The sequence below is a fragment of the Ovis canadensis genome, chromosome X (assembly GCF_042477335.2).
Source record: "Ovis canadensis isolate MfBH-ARS-UI-01 breed Bighorn chromosome X, ARS-UI_OviCan_v2, whole genome shotgun sequence".
Lineage (NCBI taxonomy): Eukaryota > Metazoa > Chordata > Mammalia > Artiodactyla > Bovidae > Ovis > Ovis canadensis.
The window spans coordinates 12,838,213-12,857,941 of NC_091727.1; the positions used below are offsets into that span (position 1 = coordinate 12,838,213).

The 19,729-nt window shown below is 45.9% G+C and overlaps 3 protein-coding genes across 13 annotated transcripts in view; 2 read left to right on the top strand and 1 right to left on the bottom strand.

Annotated features, from left to right (window-relative positions):
- Window positions 1-1,293, top strand: part of RAB9A (RAB9A, member RAS oncogene family) — a 58,303-nt gene extending 57,010 nt beyond the window's left edge. For all 4 annotated transcript variants that reach the window (XM_070289783.1, XM_070289781.1, XM_070289784.1 and 1 more), the window contains one exon: window positions 224-1,293. In XM_070289783.1, coding sequence (XP_070145884.1) covers window positions 255-866 — 612 coding nt within the window. In that variant the 5' untranslated portion in view covers window positions 224-254 and the 3' untranslated portion in view covers window positions 867-1,293. The remainder of the gene's footprint in view (window positions 1-223) is intronic.
- Window positions 1,294-4,944: 3,651 nt separating this feature from the next.
- TRAPPC2 (trafficking protein particle complex subunit 2) lies at window positions 4,945-18,403 on the bottom strand. 2 transcript variants are annotated; one of them, XM_070289798.1, is made up of 5 exons: window positions 17,695-18,403; window positions 10,573-10,679; window positions 8,052-8,196; window positions 7,278-7,363; window positions 4,945-6,065 (listed from the first exon to the last, which is right to left on the bottom strand). In XM_070289798.1, the coding sequence occupies exons 2-5, from the start codon at window positions 10,663-10,665 to the stop codon at window positions 5,967-5,969; spliced, it is 423 nt and encodes a 140-aa protein (XP_070145899.1). In that variant the 5' UTR covers window positions 10,666-10,679; window positions 17,695-18,403; the 3' UTR covers window positions 4,945-5,966. The 2 variants fall into 2 exon arrangements, with proteins under 2 accessions (XP_070145899.1, XP_070145900.1); XM_070289799.1 differs by having other exon boundaries at window positions 7,278-7,359; window positions 8,048-8,196; window positions 17,695-18,056.
- OFD1 (OFD1 centriole and centriolar satellite protein) overlaps window positions 17,816-19,729 on the top strand; it is a 61,602-nt gene continuing 59,688 nt past the window's right edge. For 3 of the 7 annotated variants that reach the window (XM_070289787.1, XM_070289785.1, XM_070289789.1), the window contains exons 1-2: window positions 17,821-18,085; window positions 18,362-18,487. Coding sequence is in view for 5 of the 7 variants with exons in the window: in XM_070289785.1 (XP_070145886.1) it covers window positions 18,395-18,487 (93 nt within the window). In the remaining 2 variants the exon portion in view is untranslated. Of the gene's footprint in view, window positions 18,086-18,242; window positions 18,488-19,729 lie in introns of those variants that run through there. The other 4 variants (XM_070289786.1, XM_070289790.1, XM_070289788.1 and 1 more) reach the window with 3 other exon arrangements.

Consider the following 19,729-nt stretch of genomic DNA (forward strand, 5'->3'; position numbering starts at 1 on the left):
TCAGTCAAGGGTAACCAGAGGAAGGGGAAGAACGAGCCCTCAGCAGTGGTCGTTGGGAGTGACGGTAGGATGGAGCCTGGCGCGAGGTGCAGAGCTCAGTAGCTGACATCTCTGGCTGTCACGTATTCCCTGCGTTTTCTTTCCCTTAACACTGATGTTCAGAGAGGCACGTGGAACTAGGTACAGGTCTAAAGGAATGTAATGGTACTCTTCTGTTTTACAGGGTTCCACAGTCAGAGATCTTGAGATTAATAATGGCAGGAAAATCATCACTTTTCAAAGTCATTCTCCTTGGAGATGGTGGTGTTGGGAAGAGTTCTCTAATGAACAGATATGTGACTAATAAGTTTGATGCCCAGCTCTTCCATACAATAGGTGTGGAGTTTTTAAATAAAGATTTGGAGGTGGATGGACACTTTGTCACCATGCAGATCTGGGACACGGCTGGTCAAGAGCGCTTCAGAAGCCTGAGGACGCCGTTCTACAGAGGTTCTGACTGTTGCCTGCTTACCTTTAGTGTCGATGATTCTCAGAGCTTCCAGAACTTGAGTAACTGGAAGAAAGAATTCATATATTACGCAGATGTGAAAGAGCCCGAAAGCTTTCCTTTTGTGATTCTGGGCAACAAGGTTGACATCAGCGAGCGGCAAGTGTCTGCAGAAGAAGCCCAAGCCTGGTGCCGGGACAACGGTGACTATCCCTACTTTGAAACGAGTGCAAAAGATGCCACGAATGTCGCAGCAGCCTTTGAGGAAGCAGTTCGAAGAGTGCTCGCTACCGAGGATAGGTCAGATCCCTTGATTCAGACAGACACGGTCCGTCTGCACCGGAAGCCCAAGCCCAGCTCGTCTTGCTGTGGAAGTTAGAGAGGTAGCGACCTGACCAGCTCACCCACATGCACAGATGGGCTCTGGGCGGAGGAGAGGGTACGCGTGTGCAGCGACGCATCACATACTCAAACATTAACCGTGCCTGTCAGTGGGTGGGGGAAGCGACACATCCCCTCACGAGAGAATCCATTTACTCAGTAACGGCGCCTGACACGCACCCATTGTAACGGCTGTCTAATAATGTTTAATTTAAATATGTATGTTACAGAGCTAATAAATGAAATGACCAAGACTTTATAATTAAAACACTTGAGTATCCTAGAAGTTACTGTCTTTTCCCTGGGAATATGGAGAACTACTTTTTCTATGTGTATATTTTTATGTAATTAGCATTCTGTTCTGGTTCAGGGAAAGCATGTCCTAAAGCAATAATGTTAACTATTAAAGATCAAAATTGAATGCATTTGCACTGTGGTTATTTGATTACTACTTCTTTCTCTTTATGTTCATTTTTTCACTCTGCGTATCAGAATTGATCTCACTAGTAATCACTTGTCATTTGTGTGCCATACGTGAGCCACACCCCCTTCAACACAGAAGCCAGCTTTTATCATTTTTGGAGGAAATCCTACTTCTGGCTGGTACTTAGTGTGAGGGTAAACAAAGACCTCTTTATTTGGGCATGTATTTATCCAGTGTCACTGAACTGTGTGGTGATTTGGTCGCAAGGAGCTCTTTTGTCAACTCTGCTTCAGTGACCAGACTTAATTGATAAAGCACATCATGGTCTTTTGTGGGTGCTGCGCCCTTCACACTGATCCTGCCCTGCAGAGGCACACCGATGCCTGGGCTGCATGTGAGTGAGGACAGCACCCAGGGCTGTAGAGCAGTGGGTGATCAAGGGACATGCTTTGGGGGGTGGGGGTGGTCCTGTGGCAGGGCAGTATGTTTTGGGAACAGCTAGATTGAGATACTTCTCTCCCTGGCCCCATAGCTTGGGAACCACTGACAAAGAATATCATTACAGTAAGCTAAGAATTTGAAAGTCTTTCACTTCCTAATACTGCAGACAGTTTGGCTATAAGCAAAACATTTTCACATTTTAAATTTGGGGAGATTAAGTCTCTTTATGTTCTCAAGTTGATGAAGAGAGAGCTCTAGTTTTTATTATTTATAATCAATTCTGCTTCTCCAAACTAATCCTCCACTCAAAAACTAGGCATCCACTGTTAACAAATTAGTGTATATTATATATTGCCTTTATTTTTTTTCCCTAGGGGAGTTGCTTTGTTATTTTAAACCAAGTGTGCCCATTGTTTTGTGATGTACCCTTTTTGCTTAATCTGTCTGGATGTATTTCCATTATAGTAGACCCACCTCATTTATTTGCTGCATGGATTTCTCACAGTCAAGCCCTTGACTGCTAGCTAGCTGGCAGTAGGATATTAACATTTCCTATACCTTGGTCACCAATGGATATCAGGAGTACATTTTTTATTATTTGAATAGATGATAGAGTCACATGGTTGAAAAGTAGAAGGCATAAGGAACCAATGTCTTCATTTCCTGCTTGTGCAGGCAGCCATGTATCAGTCTCTTGGATATCCGTGTAGATTTTTAGTACATAAGGAAAGCATATTGTGTTTGCCAGGGCTGCCATAACACGTGGACTGGGTGGTTTAAACAATGGGGATTTCTTTTCTTACAGTTCCGGAGGCTAGAAGTCCACAAGCAAGGTGTTGACATGTTTAGTTTTTCCTGAGTCCTCTCATCATGGCTTGTAGAGGACCTTTCCTCTGCATACAACTCTCCCTACCTCCCCAACCCCACCTCTCTGTGTCCAGATTTCCCCCTTAGAATACTAGTGAGATTGGATTCCCTGTATTAGACAGTAGGACCTTGTTTATTTTACATATAAGGAGCTTATTTTAACTTGAATTACCTTTTAAAAGGCCCTGTCTCCAAATATAGTCACATTCTGAGGGGCTGGGGGCTAGGCTTGTTGAATATGAATTTTTTGGAGGGACACAATTCAGCCCTTACATACAATGTGTGTGTAGGTATTTACAAAATGTATAATTTTGATACTTGTATAGATTTAACTAATAGCTTAGTGATTTTCCCAAACTTTGAAGCATCTTTTCAGTAACTTTTTTCCAGTTAAAGATTAGTTGGCATTTCAGAGGTCTAGAGCTGGGCAGCAAAAAGTTTTTATCAAAGGACCATATTTTCATGTGTGTAGACAGGCTGATGGAAGGGGGAGTAATCTTGCATCACAATGTGACTTAAAAGACCTGGTGAACAGAGGCTCCCTGAGCAAAGCCAGTAACTGAAATGGGACAAGAAGGGGAGGAACAAGACCTGACTGAAGAGCTTCAGCCGTCACAGGAACACTCACTGATGGAAGAGCTCTTCGTGCTGCAGCAAAAGGTAGCTGAAAGTCTGGTTCTTTTAAGAAAGTAAAAGGCACTCAGATTGGTGTTGCACAAAGATGAGAAACGGAGAAAGTGAGAGTTGAGGAGCAAAGCAGGCAACTGCAGTGGCAGGAAGGGTGCAAGCAGCTTCAGAGCCCCAAGGGAGCAGGCAGGAGGGGAGAAGTGGGGCATGCTGTCCCTCAGGGGCCCCAGGGTTACAGGTCTGAAGGGGCTTTTGTGCTGTCTTTGGATATAAAGCCTTTGAGACAGGGCAAGGTTAAGGAAAAGGCAAACTACTGAACTTGGGAGGATGGACAGATGTACATTTGACAGTTGATGTAGCGGTTACAGTGTGCTGCATGGAAGATGGCAAAGTGCATATTTGTTAGTGGATATTTAACTGTTTTTGTCTCTTCCCCCTTGGGAAAAACTCCCCAACTGAAGTTAAAATATCGAAGATGGTCCACATGTTAAAACCTGGCATTTCATGTTTCTGTGAAACCTTGTATAAGCTTTCAGTTCCAGCAGCTTGGGGTGGTGGGGCAGGGAAGCGGTAGGTAGGAAGAAGGCTCGGTGTAGTCCATGGATTCTGAGAAATTACCACTGCGGACTGTCAACCAGGAAGTGCTTTCCTGACCATAGAGGTAATGGATGTGGGTGTAGCAGGGCGGAGGAGAGACCCACGGTCCCTACTTATGTGGAGAATGTGGGCGCCACTGAAGCATCCTAGGTAGTGAAAGAGGAGTGAACTGGGCTTGTGCATTTTATTTGGATCACTGGGAGTGCTAGTGTAGATGACGGGCTTAATGCTGACTTGCATGTGCTCGGTGGGCCCGATGCCCAGGGTGCTACTGATGTCCCCCAATTTGTCTTGTGTTCCAGAACTTTCAGTGACATCACTTACTCTCTTTTTGCCAGCTCTTTTGCCTTTTTTGCTTTCGTTTTCCTAATGATCAGTCCCTGATCTTCCCCTTACATGAGTCCCGGTTCCATCCTTTCAGCTGTCCTATTTCAGCAGGCTTTTCCAGCACAGCCCATCTCTGAGATCCTGCCCACTCCTATGCCCATCACTGGATCTGCCTTCACGCTCTGACAGAGGCAGGCATATGTGAAAGCCGATCCTTGGCCACAGGGATCTGCTGCCACAGGGCCTCTGTTCTCATTCCCATCTCACTGTCAAGAGCCTGGTGACAAGGCTATTTGCAGGGTACTGCTGTCCTGTGGACAAGCATGGATGGGAACCATCCCCACCCTACACCTTCCTGTTGAAACACCACGCGGCTCAGCTTCTGACTGGGGCACTGCCTCCCCTCTGCCTTATATGCTCCGGGAGGGTAGAGCAAACTGTATACGATAAGTATATGTGTGGGTCTCTCCAGTGAGCATGGCTGAGTTACTCCTGGATTTCTGAGTCTCTTTTTTTGCTCCCAAAGCTCTGGCACCCAGTTTGAGGAGATCTGGATTCTGTAAAATGAGTTACAATGTATGTTTGCAGACTTTAGGGGAGATACCACTAAAATGGTCGAGGTGGTGGGGAGAGCAGCACCTAAAAAATCAACATTGGGAATTCCCTGGTGATTGAATGGTCAAGGGCTTGGTGCTTTTGACTGTTCAGGGTCCGGGTTCGATCCCTGGTGAGGGAACTAAGATATCACAAGCTGTACAGTGCAGCTAAAAAAAGAATTGATACTAAACTTCCATAATCTTGGACAAACATCTTTATTTAGGAAATCAAATAAATAGGGTAAAAAACTGATAGCAGCTTCACACAAAGATAAAAGACCAAACTGAGAATTCCTTGCTTTGTTCATTCAGAATGAACAAAATTCTTCAAGTGCTCACAGCACAGAAAATACCTGGCTTTCAGTGAACATTTACTTGCTTTTCAATGGACATTTACTGGTTTACAATTAAGATCCCACAGTTATAGTAAAAAACCAGACCACTCCCGCCCGCTCGGGTATACAGGTATACAGCCTGAAAAGCCTAGAGTACAAGTGCTAATGTGACACAAGCTTTTCTTTGTTTACAATTCTAAAACTGCCTTACAACCTTCTACTAGTCCATCTATCAACAGGTTCACTTAATCCTTATTGTCTGAGGGAAAGGAAACAAGAACATAACCTGTCACTGTGGTCCTGGCCTCCCACTATACAAACCTGGGCTCAGGAGTCTCGAATTACAGCAGGATCACTGTTTCTAGTCTCTGATGGGGGCAGGCCTGTGGCATTTGGCACTGCAACACGGTATGCTCCGGCTTCTTGGGTGGAGCTATGTATACTGCCTATGTGTTTTCATAACATCTTGTGATCTATAGATGAGCCCATGTATGTGCTATCAACTTCATTCCCTACTGCAGAAGCTTTTCTTTTTAAATCTGCCTACCAAATCTTGACAATGATACTTGGTTCTGGAGTGCTTCATCAAGATCAACTATCTGAATGAGGAAAGTCAAAAGCTTATCTCAATTTTAAAAAATAAAGACATTTCAAGATTACCAATAAAGAGCTCTTTATAAATAAGTGTTCACAAGCAAATAGCAATCTGTTCATAGCTGTAAGAAACTGAATGTACTATTTTTTAAATATAGAAGCAATTTCATTAGGTTTAGATAAACTACCAGTAAAACTTTACCATGCTATTTAATTGTTACTTACAATGTACACATTCCTGAGTATAACCCACTGTAGTGACATTGTGTACTTCTGACTGTTTTTTGCATTCAGCTTAAAAGGTGTTTCTTCCCAAGAAACTGAACTTTTCTGTCAAATGCGCTGGATCGAATAGGAGAATTGGGTTCATAAAATGGATTCATTGCAAACTAGGAGAGAAGAAAGTACTCAGGTGAGCTTGTCAAAGTAAAACAGGCTGACAAATCATAAAGATATTTTAAAGTTTTTAAGTAATCAAAGACATTCAAAACAAAAGTCTAAAGACCACATTTTTAAATTTCAGTGAAGATGTTCCATTCTTAAATGTTAATGTCCCATTAAGGAAATTTCTGTCTTGGTGTTCCAGGGTAGTACCTGTGGCAAAACCCACGGTGGCACATATCTAAGCACTACCTGTGTAAGCAAAACCAACTCCTGGGATCCACCCTGTGTGTGAAATACAATTACACTCACATTCAACTATCAAGATGTTGATTCATGTGGAAGGCCTCTGGCTATATAAAACACACTAAAAATCTGCCATATGCTGTGACTGAAGGAAAGAGTAATACCACACTACTTTTAAAAGTGTGGTAATTTTTAACAATCAGATTTTTAATACTCTGCTTTAACACAAGGCAAGTGATCAGTTTCTCAGATGATATAATGAGTAAACCATAATATATGTGAGGGAAAATTAGTACTGGATGGAGTCACAAGTGAGCAAAGGAGTTACCAACTTTTATACCTTAATTGATTGGTGGTGTCCATCTTTATAAGAGGGCTAAATATTCTCTGCTACTTCTGACTAGGAATATTGTTAACTATGCTGATATGCAAAAAATCTTGTGCAAATAAAGAACATTTAAATTATTAATATACTATTAGCACTGCAGTTCAACCACTCACATATTACTATTTCAGTTTTCCTAATTAAGTATCAAGAAATGCAAGTGGCCCCTTTCTCCTTGACTTTGATAATACATCAATCACTTCCTAGTGGTTTATGATCTACATTCATTGCACCGTAACTTACTCGTTAATAAGTAGATGGGAAACAGTCTGGAATAAAATCATGAAGCAACTTCCCTTATATAGACTGCTTCTGTGTCTCTAGTTATGGCTCCCTCATAAAATCAACTATGTGCACCAAAAGGGAAAGAATGAAACTGATCTAAAAATGACGAGTTGTCCTGCATGTGTGTTAAGCTGCTGATAGAGACCTGCCTGGCGAGGGAGCTGCGAGAAATAGTCCTGCTGGGGGGAAGCTAAGCAGGGAGGAGAACTGGGCATCTAAGGGGATTCCCTCTACAGGCCAGTGTCCTGCCATAGTTGGCATGTCTTTTATAATCAGATTTTACAAGGTACAGAACATACCATACCTTTATGTATAAATCATAGACATCAGTAAAGAAGTTCTTGATTCCGTCTTCTTGCCTGACATCATGCAGCATAATAAATCTCATATGTGAAATAATTAAGGTACAATCTTTAGAAATGAAAACTGAAAAGTTGATCAGTTGATAAAATAGTCTTTTAGTCACATGCAGTGTATCGTGCGATGGAAAAGATAAACCCATAAACTGGGTTCAGAGTTAGCTTGCTGCTGCTAAGTCGCTTCAGTCGTGTCCGACTCTCTGCGACCCCACAGATGGCAGCCCACCAGGCTCCGCCGTCCCTGGCATTCTCCAGGCAAGAATACTGGAGTGGGTTGCCATTTCCTTCTCCAATGCATGAAAGTGAAAAGTCAAAGTGAAGTCGCTCAGTTGTGTCCGACTCTTAGCGACCCCATGGACTGCAGCCCACCAGGCTCCTCCAGCCATGGGATTTTCCAGGCAAGAATACTGGAGTGGGGTGCCGTTAGTTTTATCTTGAAGAGAACATAATCTTTTTAAGTTAGAAAGTAACTACAAAATAAAATCATCCTTGATATGGTTCAGATAAACCTTAATTTTATGAGATTGGACTTTAAAATTATCTGTTAAACAAAAGATGTTTTCCCCCCCCTAAAAAAAATTAAAAAGCACCATCAATGGCCATTTTTTACCTAACACTTTGCAGTCCACAGACTCAGAACCTGGCATCCAGATCTCATGCTGGTCTGGTTTGTCACCCCAACCCTTTCTTAGAGCTCTTTATTAAACAGGTAAGGATATGACCCGCAGTGACGAATGCCGAGACAAACCATTCATTGAATTTGTCCACTGTCTTCAAGTACATATTGTTTGACAGCCACATGTTCTCATCTACGAGGTCAAGGGCAGCGTGAGCTATGAACTGGTTCAGATGGCGGTGATCGTCCTAGGTGACAGTGAGTGATACCAGATTAACACTTCCATTCAGGGAATTCTAGACACAGATTGCTCATGGGGAGTGGGGGGAAGCTTTCTGCTATTAAAGGTCTTCAGTGTTTTCACACTATTTTCTAATCTGGTTATCTAAAACTCAAATAGAAACACCCAATTACTTATGAAATGTGTTCAAGAAACTATAAAGATTTTTAAAAATTTGGCAAGAAGGAAGCTATCAGATTGCATGAGCATTTAAGCATGGGGGAAAAAAAAGGATACTTCCTTTAAAAAAAAAAGAGTAGATCCTGCTTTCAATTTTTCTCCCCTTCCCCTCCCCTCCGCTCAGATCCTGCTTTCAAGAAGTACATATCTTTTGAGAAGGAAGACAGGAAAATACAAGGTAGGCCAGGGAGGTGGCAAGGAAAGCTGCAGGTACCAGCCTCGGGCGGGGGTGGGGCTGGGGCTTGGTGCACAGGGGAGACAGCTTGGCACTGGCTACCCTGAGGTGCAGGGAGATCCCAGGGCTGCCAACCCGGCTCAGTGCCAGCTGTGTGCAGTCACCTGTGCTGATAGCACAAGGCGATCCTGTCAAGCCGGAGATGTCCTTCTCATGGGCCTAAAAGGCCTAACTGAAGAAGGTGGGGCTGTCCCCCCGAATGTGGAGAGGGAATTCACAACCTGGAATGTAGCCTCACGCACATGAGATGCTTACTTTCAAAGTGCATTTTTCAAAGAAACCCTAGGTTCTCCCAATTCCTGTGCTGCAGTCCTAACCCTCAGAATGTGGGCATGTTTGGAAAGAGGGTTGTTGAAGACGAAATCAGTTACCATGAGGTCATGCTAGCAGCAAGTGGGTCCCTAATCCAGTGACTGACATATTTATAAAAAGGGGAAAATCTGGAGACAGGCTCGCATGCAGGGAGAAAGCCATGGGAGACTGCAGTTCTGCCAAAAGGCACAAACTGCCAGCAGCTGGAAGACTTGAAACAGGCCTTCCCTAGCACCTTTGGATGGAGCTGGCCCTGCTGACGGCTTGATCTCAAGACTTCTGGGCTCACCAACCGTGAGACAATCTGATTCTGCTCCTCTCAGGCAGCCAGTGTCTGGTACAATGCAGCCTTGGGAAACGAATGGAGCTTCCTGGCTGAGGAGGCTGTGCCTGGACTGGAGGAAGGTGGTCAGGTGCCCTGGAATCCTTCACGTAAGTAAAGCACGTTTATACTTCAGTCCCAACACGTGGACAAAACTTAACTTATTTCTGAGAGAAACGGATGTGTTTTGTGTCTGGCTCATGGCAGTCTTTCCCTTTGCATATGAGCAAACTTGATAGATCAGGAGAAAACTGTAGGAGTGGTTTACAAAGGTGAGTGGTAGCAGGAGAAAGAGCCAAGATCAAGTAACGTGAGTTTTTATAGGCACCACTTTGCCTACCACGAGGCCAGTGGAATGAGAGAAAAACTGTAAGTAGCTGCATACCACACAAAGCAACTACTGCTGCAGCGATGCCTCCCATCCAGGTTTCAAACAGCAGTGTGCTCCTGGGAATGTGGGCAGATGATGGAGCAACAACACCTGCTCAGATAATACCTTGGATTTCTATCATATTTCAGTGGCGAGGTCTGAACAGTTGAAAAGCGTCCTACATTGGACATTACACATCATGACTAATTTCAAACATCAGTTCCTGTCTTAAAGGACGTTAAAGCCTATTTTTGGAGGCTGGGAGAAACACAGCGCAATGGTCAGCAATTTACTTGGAATATGGCTTTGTACAGGGAGATGGAGGGACCAGCTCTCCTCATCCCAAGACCCTACAGCTCTGTTTACTCTTGAGGGGCACCATGTTCTTGAAGCAAGCTGTTTTTTTCGGAACCACTCTTGACAACAAGAAAGTTGGGTGCCGTCGCCAGGGAGGAGAGCATGAGGGCCCCACATGGCCAGTGGATGCTGGGGGAAGTCGATGACAACAGCTGCCATCCTGAGGGTGGCAGGAGGACATGGGAATCGAGGTCTCTCTCAACCTCTAGCCTGTCTGTCCTGCTGGAAAAGGTGATTTGAGGGCACAAAAGGGGCTTTCTTGGCATTTCAGGGCTGGAGTGCCTGCCTTTGGCGGGTGATCTAGGGACTGGCAACCAGGGAGAGGAGACCCAGGGCATCCTGTGAGCCTGTGCCAAGTGTGTGCTGAACTAGAGCATGAACACACAATGCAGAGGACACTCCCAGCTGGCTCCTCTCAACCTGCACGACTGCAGAGCGAGCCACCTGTAGCTGTGCTGGGTCTGCAGTGACCTCATCTGTCCAGACCCCTTCCAGTTCCACAGTCACATCACACCAGTACCATTACAGAACACAACAAGTGCTACGGGCTTTAAGGTTTCATACGCACTTTGGATTCTGCTTTTCCAGCTGGCAAAAACTCCATTTCAAAAACTGGATTATCATGATGACCAACGATGACAAAGTAGAAGCTTCCAGACATCGTCTTCAATATACCTAATTAAATGAAAATAATGTGTATTTTTAGTACTCAATACAAAAACCCAGGAAGTGAAGAACTCCCATTTTTAACTTAAACCTAAATTGTAGAGGAGGTGGCCCCTAAAGTGGCATGCTTTCCATGCCAAGATTGATAGATACCAAGTGATAGATACCACACCAAGATGATACCAAAGTGCTGCAAATCTGGAAGTGGCAATAATCCTCAAGCTGAAGTGAGGGGAAAGGGGTGGAAGCCTGCAATTTTCACAGAGCAAACAATGACATTATTCCATTCCTATAGATACACAGCTTATGACTGAAAACAATTTATTTATTTTGTGATATGTTCTGGAGAATCCACTACTACATTTTCATAGGGAAATTAGAAGGCCTCCAACATGAAATCATAAAAACGACATTCTCCTGATGGGAGGGTGTGGGCCATTGAGGCTGGCTTCCCCATGGGCTGGGCCAGCCAGCCTGGCGCTGAGCGGGAAACTGCAGCTGCCGAGCGCTGTGCAGACTGCTGTGCAGCCAGGCTGAGGCGCTGTGCCATGGATGCAACTGTGCAGGGGAGTCTGTGATAGGCCTCCTCGAAAGACAGGGAGACACAGTGCTGTGCCCTAGAAGAGATCATAATCCAAAAGAAGACATTCTGAGGCACAAAGAGCTCTTGCAACAAGGGTTGATAGGTTTGCTAATGGCATAAAAAGAGAAAATAGGGGTGCTGGGGGAGAAATCAATGATTCTGTGACTTTTAGCACGATCACAATCTGGATGGATGGATGGGCAGACAGGCGATGGACTCGTGTATGTAATTTTAGCACAGGGTCTTCTGAATCAGACAAAGCTAGGTTCATGTCCAGCTCCAGCGACACGAGCACAGGCACATGGAGACGCAGGGCAGAGGAAGGCCTCCCTGTGGAGGGGGACCGGCTTAACCGGGCGCCGACAGTGAGATGTGTCAGAACCCAGGGCTCATCCGGCCTCACTGGGACTTCCATGCCATGAAACCTGAAGACAAAGTCAGGGATGATACCAAAGCTCTGCAAAACTAGGAGAAGTGGCAATGATCCTCAAGCTCAAGTGAGGGGAAGGGGGTGGAAGCCTGCAATCTTCACAGAGCAAACAATGACATCATTCCTTCTTGCCAGAAAAGATTTCATAGGTGAAGTTTGCCAAGGGAAGGGCTTGCTTTCTTCAGCACAAACATTTAAGGAGCAGCAGGGAAAAAAATACTCAAGGAAGATCCTTCTCCCTCTGCACACATGTTAAGCAGCAGCAGGAGACAGTATATGTATAAGGAAGATTACCCTTCTTCTCTGGCCCCCAAACCCACTCAGCCCCATGTGGAGACCCGTGTGGGGGAGAAAAGCATATCCTAAGAAGAGCATGAGGATAAACAAGAAACTGCAAGAAAGAAAGGGGTGGTCACAAAACCGCCAGCTACATAGAATGAGAGCTGCTAGTCACGTGATTTCACACAGGCTTGAAGAAAGGACGCAGAGAAGCTGAGCAGTGCAGTGGAAGAAAAGGAAGTGGCAAGAGCACATAACCACCTTGTCCCAGGAAGGCAACGTCTACAGCCATTTAATACGCGGGGCCTCCTCGGCTTCGGTGGTGAGCAGCGCTGAGACTTGCTATAGAATTCTGTGCTGTCCGATGGATGGGACTTTCTGCGAGGAGGGAGATGATCTCCACCTATGCAGTCTTTCTGTCACCTGAAATAGGGGCCCTTCAAGTGCCTCCACGGTCTTAAGGTGTGGGGGTGTGACACAGAGCTTGGCAGTGGGGGAAACTGGGGAACTGCAGGAAGAATTCAGGATGTTGCCAAATGTCTGGCTGAGGGGGTCAAGCAGAATATCAAGGTGATTAAGCTATAAAGGAAACCAGAAAAGGAAGGAAGAGGGATGAAAATGAACAGGTCAATTCTGTTGGGGGCAGCCAGAATAAGCTCCCCTGGCCCCCACCAAGATGCCCACATTCTAAGCTTGGAAACTGAAAATTAATCTAGGTGGGCATTAAGGCTGTAGATGCAACTAAGGGCACCCATCAGCTGATCTTCAGGTAGGACAAGGATCCTGGCTATTCACGTGGATCCAGTGTAATCACCAGAGTCTTTAAAAGTGGAAGAGGGTGGAACCCCAGGGAAGAGTTGGGGGTTCTGGGGCGCGGGGGAGCATGGCAGTGGGTGGATCGCCACGGAGATGAAACCTTGCTGATTTTCAAGATGGAGAAAACAGCCACGAACCAAGGAATGTGGGTGGCCCCTCGAAGCTGGAAAGGATGACGAAACAGATTCTTCCAGAGAGCTTCCAGAAGGGATTTATGCCCAGTGAGACCCGCGTTGGCCTTCTACCCTACAAAATGGTTAAGATAATAAGTTTGTGTCTTTTTAAGCCAGTAAATTTGTGGTAATGTGTTATGGCCGCAGTAGGAAACTAACAATGTGTCAAAGCTGAAAAACCCTGCAGGCTTAAGAAAAAGGGAGGTAGAAGAGACTGGGGACAGAGTGAGCTTATTTTCCATGGGTCACAGGTTTCAGAGCCCTGTGTAAATGGGGGGTGGCGGGCCAATAGTGCATCAAGGTAGAGCGACTCAGAGCAGTACAGGGACGAGTGGAAGAGAACAGCGGCTGGGTTTTCCAGCTAGGGTCTCATACCCCTAACACAGCCTTGAACAGGGAACTGCTCAGTGCTAGCGGGACGGACCTGCAGGGAGCAGGGGGAGGGCATGCTGTTGTGTGCTCAGTCGTGTCCGACTCTGTGTGACCCCATGGACTGCAGCCCGCCAGGCTTCTCTGTCCATGGGATTCTCCAGGCAGGAATACTGGAGTGGGTTGCCGATTCCTCCTCCAGGGGGAGGGCATAGTGCTAGAATGTAAGAAAAGGAAGGCAGGAAGGAGGTGGGGGAGACGGGATTAACTAGCCTCAACAAGGACGGGAACCTTCTGAAAGTTCCAGTGCCGAGACCCTCCAGGGCCTTGACTGATGAAGCCTGTGTCAGATGACGAACAGCACGTTTGGGAGAAGCTGCCACAGTTGTTATAATAGGATGAAGAAACCCTCCTGTACAAGGGCAGGACTTGTTGGCTGAACAGAGGGGAGCCAGGACTCCCGTCTGTGCCGAGAACAGCTGTCTGTGGTGGTTAAAATGTCTTGAACTGCTTTTGAGAGAGAGAACTGAAGAAATCAACACACAAGGAGCTCTGGACTTCTTGAAGAGACCACGTACAAAATGTGAGAAGTAGGGCACTAGCTAGTAATCGCCATAACGTGGGACCAGAAAGCCAGGAGGCTTGAGTGAAAAGGGCAAAAGCCCCACACGAGCTGAAATGTGTGCTGCATGTTAAGAAAAACAAGAGACGTGCAGGCTACTATCAGGAAAAAGCAAGGGAGAATGGGCAGTGATTTGAGGCACCTGGTGTGTAAACAACACGGGACACAGGTGTGTCAAATTTGAGTTTTCTCAAAGAATGGTTTTCACACAGTAAGTGTGGGAGACATGAGGTTAGGCAGGCTATGAACCCCAAGATGAGCATGTTAAAAAAAAAGTTGGGTTAACAACTCTGAGGGTGTGACTACTGACCAGGGACATTGAGAAATCATAGGAATAGAGCCAGGCTTTCAGAGGCTGGTAACTGTTATGCCAACTTTCAGAAAACAAAAAGGCTTATCTTGAAGTCAGAGTACCAAACAGCAACAGAAACAGGTATGAAATGCCTGTCTTTGGTCAGACACTAACTATGCTGGGAACTTCTATGATAAACTAAGTCCTTTAATGTGTATCCTTAGAAACAGTGGGTCATTACTCCCTTGTTCTAGAAGAACAAATCATTCCAGACCTACACTCCCTGTTGTGGAAGGGAACTAGGGAGAAGGTGAGTCACCTTCTGAAGTCATGTGGTTCTCCACCTAAGCATTCATGGGAGACCAGTAGCCTGGGTGACAGCCTGGGGTACCCCCAGAGCAAGAGCAGTGCTGGGGACCCAGGGTGTGCACATTTTTCTGCTGAAGGAGGGACAGGAGCAGACTGACTGGGACATTCACAGGCTCCATGTCACTGGACAGCATGGGGTCTCTAGGGAGCCTTGGAGGTTGACCTTCACTTAGTGCAGCTCAAGGGGTTTGCATCAGTAACTGAGATGAAGCCAACTTCTCACACCTAAAGATAACATGCTGCTGCTGCTGCTAATTCGCTTCAGTCGTGTCCGACTCTGTGCGACCCGAGATGGCAGCCCATCAGGCTCCCCTGTCCCTGGGATTCTCCAGGCAAGAACACTGGAGCGGGTTGCCATTTCCTCCAATGCATGAAAGTGAAAAGTGAAAGTGAAGTCGCTCAGTCATGTCCGACTCTGCGAACCCATCGACTGCAGCCCACCAGGCTCCTCCGTCCATGGGATTTTCCAGGCTAAAGTACTGGAGTGGGGTGCCATTGCCTTCTCCAAGATAACATGCTAAAGGCACCTAATTTATTAGAAGGCTAAAGTTAGGATTCAAAAGACCTCCATGGCTAGGAGAAATAGGTGACATGAACAGGACAGAATTTAAAGAATTCGAAATAAAGTTCTATACTTGGGCTGAAAAAATCAACAGCACAAGGGGATGAGGGAAACCTAGTGTTAGAGTAGCTCGTCTATGGGGACTGCTTCTCATTTACTGCCAGCTCAGTCAGAGGCAACAATCCAATACACCGGCCAGAAAAGCTAATGTAATTCCAGACTGCATTAAGAAAAGATGATGTCCTCATGACTAATAATACCATCTCTGGGGAAGATACTCAGTTCTGGGAATCACAGTTTTAAAATTCATTAACTCTGAACTGTGTGTGTTGGGAGGAAGGAAGCATTTAGGCTAAGGAACTCCCTGGGAACAAGACAAAAGCTACTGAAGGAGCTGAGGATGTTTAAAATGGAGGCAGGGTAAGACCTTTTGTGGGATAGATGCAGTCTTTATAAATATGATGCTGTCTATGGGAAGGGATTTGACTAGGGATGCCAACTGGTTTTCCCCCATGAGCTTGTTATCAGCTGATAGTGATAGTCAGGAACTAGTGCTGAGAAAGATTCTGAGACTAAGGGTGTTTGGGGGAAAGATTGCTGTGATCAGTTATCACGTCTGCTACGGGTGTGGGAAAGGGAGTGCCTATGAGAGTGCCAAGTATTTGCTAAATCTGAACTAGACAGATTTATTCCAAACTGTTCTAGAGGCCAAGCCTAGGGCTGCTCCTTTGAAGTTACCCGGAAAGACATTTGGGTGAATATAATTGAGAACTTAGTAACCAAGAATTATCAGGTTGCCTTGTGAAATGACTCCATACTAACATCTTAGAACATTCTTCATCAGCTCACTATTCTGCTCAAAAGCCTTAGTGCTACTCATCTAACTAAGCACCAGTATCCAAAACCTAGTCCCACGTTGTTCTACCTCAGCTACAGTGGATTGGTATACTTATTTTTCCCCTCTCCAGCTGATTGTGTCCAGTCCAGACTTATTTCTCTCTTCATGCCTGGAATACTCTAATTCTGTATGTTTACCTTACCCATCTTCAAAGTCTACCCAAATCCTTCCTTCTCCAAGTATTTCCCAACCCAACCTACACGGTCTCTACCTCCTATTTAAGTCCTGTCACTCTTGATGCCTATTAAATCGTTTAAGCCTTTCATAGCTAGGGGTGAAAATTCACTGTACTCTTCATTGCTGCTCACAAAGCTAACACTGGCCCAATTTTGTCCTCATAGGTAGGCCTTAGATACCTTATACCCACAGCATGGGGCTCTGGAGTCAGGCCAGATGCCTCACTGCTCTTGAAAGGGTCTTTATTTTTTTATTCCTTTCAGAATTTTCACCCTTCCTCCTTTGCTTTCTGTCCACTATCCAAATACTACCTAACAATGACAATGCCCTGATGAAGTCACAGTTTTCAGAGATGTGCCCACTCATGTCCACCCCCACCCACTTTTTCTAAAATCTTTACTCAGTCTATAATGCATCTCTGGCTCAGATGGTAAAGAATCCACCTGCAATGTAGGAGACCTTGGTTCGATTCCTGGGTTGGGAAGATCCTCTGGAGAAGGGAGTGGCAACCCACCCCAGTATTCTTGCCTGGAGAATTACATGGACACAGGAGCCTAGTAGGCTACAGTCTGCTGCTGCTGCTAAGTCACTTCAGTCATGTACTACTCTGTGCGACCCCATAGATGTCAGCCCACCAGGCTCCCTCGTCCCTGGGATTCTCCAGGCAAGAACACTGGAGTGGGTTGCCATTTCCTTCTCCAATGCATCAAAGTGAAAAGTGAAAGTGAAGTCGCTCAGTCGTGTCCGACCCTTCGCGACCCCATGGACTGCAGCCTACCCAGGTTCCTCTGTCCATGGATTTGCCAGGCAAGAGTACTGAAGTGGGTTACCATTCAGCCTATGGGATCGCAAAAAGTCGGACACAATTAAGCGAGTAACATTTTCACAATGCATCTTAGATCTTAGCCAATTGTCTGGCTATGTTTTCAGCATTGCTTCTTGAGAGACTTTTCTAATTAGATTTAAACATCTTGGGACCCAGCTCACCTATCTTCTTCACAGCACGCACCAAGTGTAGCTCACTGGTTTTTAACCAGGGGCGACTTTGCCTCCCAGGGACAGGTGGCAATGTCAGGAGGTTGTCAGAACTGGGAGGGAGGTGCTACTGGCATCGATTGGGTGGAAACCAAGGATGCTGCTCAGCATCTTACAGTGCACAGGAGAGCACCACAATGGAGCATTTTCCGACTCCAAACGGCAATAGTGCCGCAGTTAAGAAAGCCAGGGTGGGCTAAATAACCCAACCCAATGAAAGGTATTACAAGAAGCAAAGCGCCTAAGCAGACGGACGTTTGCAGATTGAATCTCGGTGTGGAATGGCCACCTGGGCTGTTTATGAGCTCAGCCGGCCAGGGACAGAGGGGAGAGAAAGGGCCAACACCCGGATCCCGCGAGACAAGACACATCCCCCAGAGTCCCCAAGCACCAACCGTCCACTCGCTCCATCCCCCTACCTGCGGCGAGACGCCGGCAACCGAAACGCTCCGTCAGTTGCCGCGGAACGGAACCGCGTTCTTCAACTTCCGTAGGGACTCCGGAAGCAGCCCTCGCGAGATTCCGCGGTACCGCCCTCACGTAGTGGGCGGGGCTTCCTGCCGCAGCCCTACGCAGCTTGGCGCTTGCGCCGTAGTGCCCGGACTGCGGGGAGGGGTGGGATCGGCTTTGGGCAGCTCGAATTTCGGCCGATGCTGCACTTTCTCTAGCCTTCAGTCTTCCGGTCTCCGCCCGTGAGAGTCGCGCGTGGGCCACAGCCACGCTCCCCTATCAGAACTTCCAAGTCGTGCGCGTCTCTGTCCGAGTTCCTAGTTTGCAGTGCAAAGCGGAAGGTTCACCTTGTTCCTCCTGGTACTCTGGGGTTGAGGCAGGACTCTGAAGGCAGGGGTTCCCCTAGGCCAGGGCCTGCATCCCAGGTTCCGACTCCAACTTGGGGCATGGTGGGGCGGGCTCGGGAGGAAGCCGACACCTGATGGCTCGCTCACCTGCCGTCACCTGCCGCCTCCTCGAGGCGGGCGGAAGTGAAGCCTTTGGTTCCGTTAAAACGCTTTCTCCCCTGGGCTTGTGAGGGCTTCCTTGGAGATCACTGGTCTGTGTGCAGAATTTAACATCTCCTCTGCCCGCCAGGTAAACCATAACCGATTTCTCTTCTGGTCCATCATGTTCCCCAAATCTGATGTGTTGAGTCAAGATGATCTGCGCAAAAAGCTGTACCAGACGTTTAAGGATCGGGGTGTACTGGACACACTCAAGGTATCAGTTTTAGGCATATCTGTTAACATAGATTTTGCAAGTGTAACCTGTGACAGGTAGTGCATGTAAATACATCCATGTCTTGGGTATCACGCTCATACAGAGATTGTGTTGGTGAGTTACATTGCTCTGTTCCCGTGTAACTCTTTAATCGTGATACAGAGATTGTGTTGGTGAGTTACATTGCTCTGTTCCCATGTAACTCTTTAATCGTTAAATAAACACGTTTTAGTAACGTTTCTTTTAGAAATCTTAGATGTTCCTGAGTTATTAAGTGGTTTTGTAATACTCATATTTGAATGGAGGATATTGACACCATATAGGAAACATTAAGGGACTACTTACTGTAGAAAAGTTTGGGAAATGAGAAATTTATTCTTTAAAATATATTGAAAGGTATAAATACTTGAGCAGCAAATATTTCTTAGAACACTTCGTGTATGAATTAACAGCAGGAAGTAGGATTAGCTCAAATGTGTTTTCTATATATATATTTAATAAAAGTATTTTACACTTAAAGTAGGAAATTGAGGGAAAACTTTTTCTTCTGGCTGCTCCATTGTTTTTGTACCTTAAAAATACTTCAAACTCGTCTGAATATAGAAAAACATACAGAAGAGACGTCATCTCAACACAACCACTAGTTGGCGTACTGTTTTGTTTATTTGTATATCTTCTTTAATACACGGTGATCATTTTCCTGTGTGTGGTTTTTGAAAAGAACATTTTATTTATTTATGGCTGCGCTGAATCTTCCTTGCTGCATGCGGCTTTCTCTAGTTGTGGTGGGAGGGGGCTACTCTTCCTCGAGGTGCTCTGGCTTCTCATTGCGGTGGATTCTTTTGTTGTAGAGCACAGCAGGCTTGAGGTGTGCGAGCTTCGGTAGTTGTGCACAGGCTTAGTTGCTCCGCAGCATGTGGGATCTTCCCATTTCAGGGATCCAGCCTCTGTCTCCTGCGTTGGCTGGCGGATTCTTAGCCACTACGCCACCAGGGAAGCCCTTCCTTTGTTTTTAAATGTTTCTTGAAATTCTAATTTTCATTGTCCAAAGCTGAGCCTGGTGCCACATGCATAATTATGCAGCATTCCTCTGGAATATTTTTGTTATATTGAGGTTTACACACTCCTGCAATTGCACCTCTCACTCTCTGTTTTGGATAGATGAAGTGGCATTAATGAATTAAAAGGTGTGAGCCATTTTAAGGCTCTTGGTTTATGTGTCTTTTTCTAGAAAGATTGTAA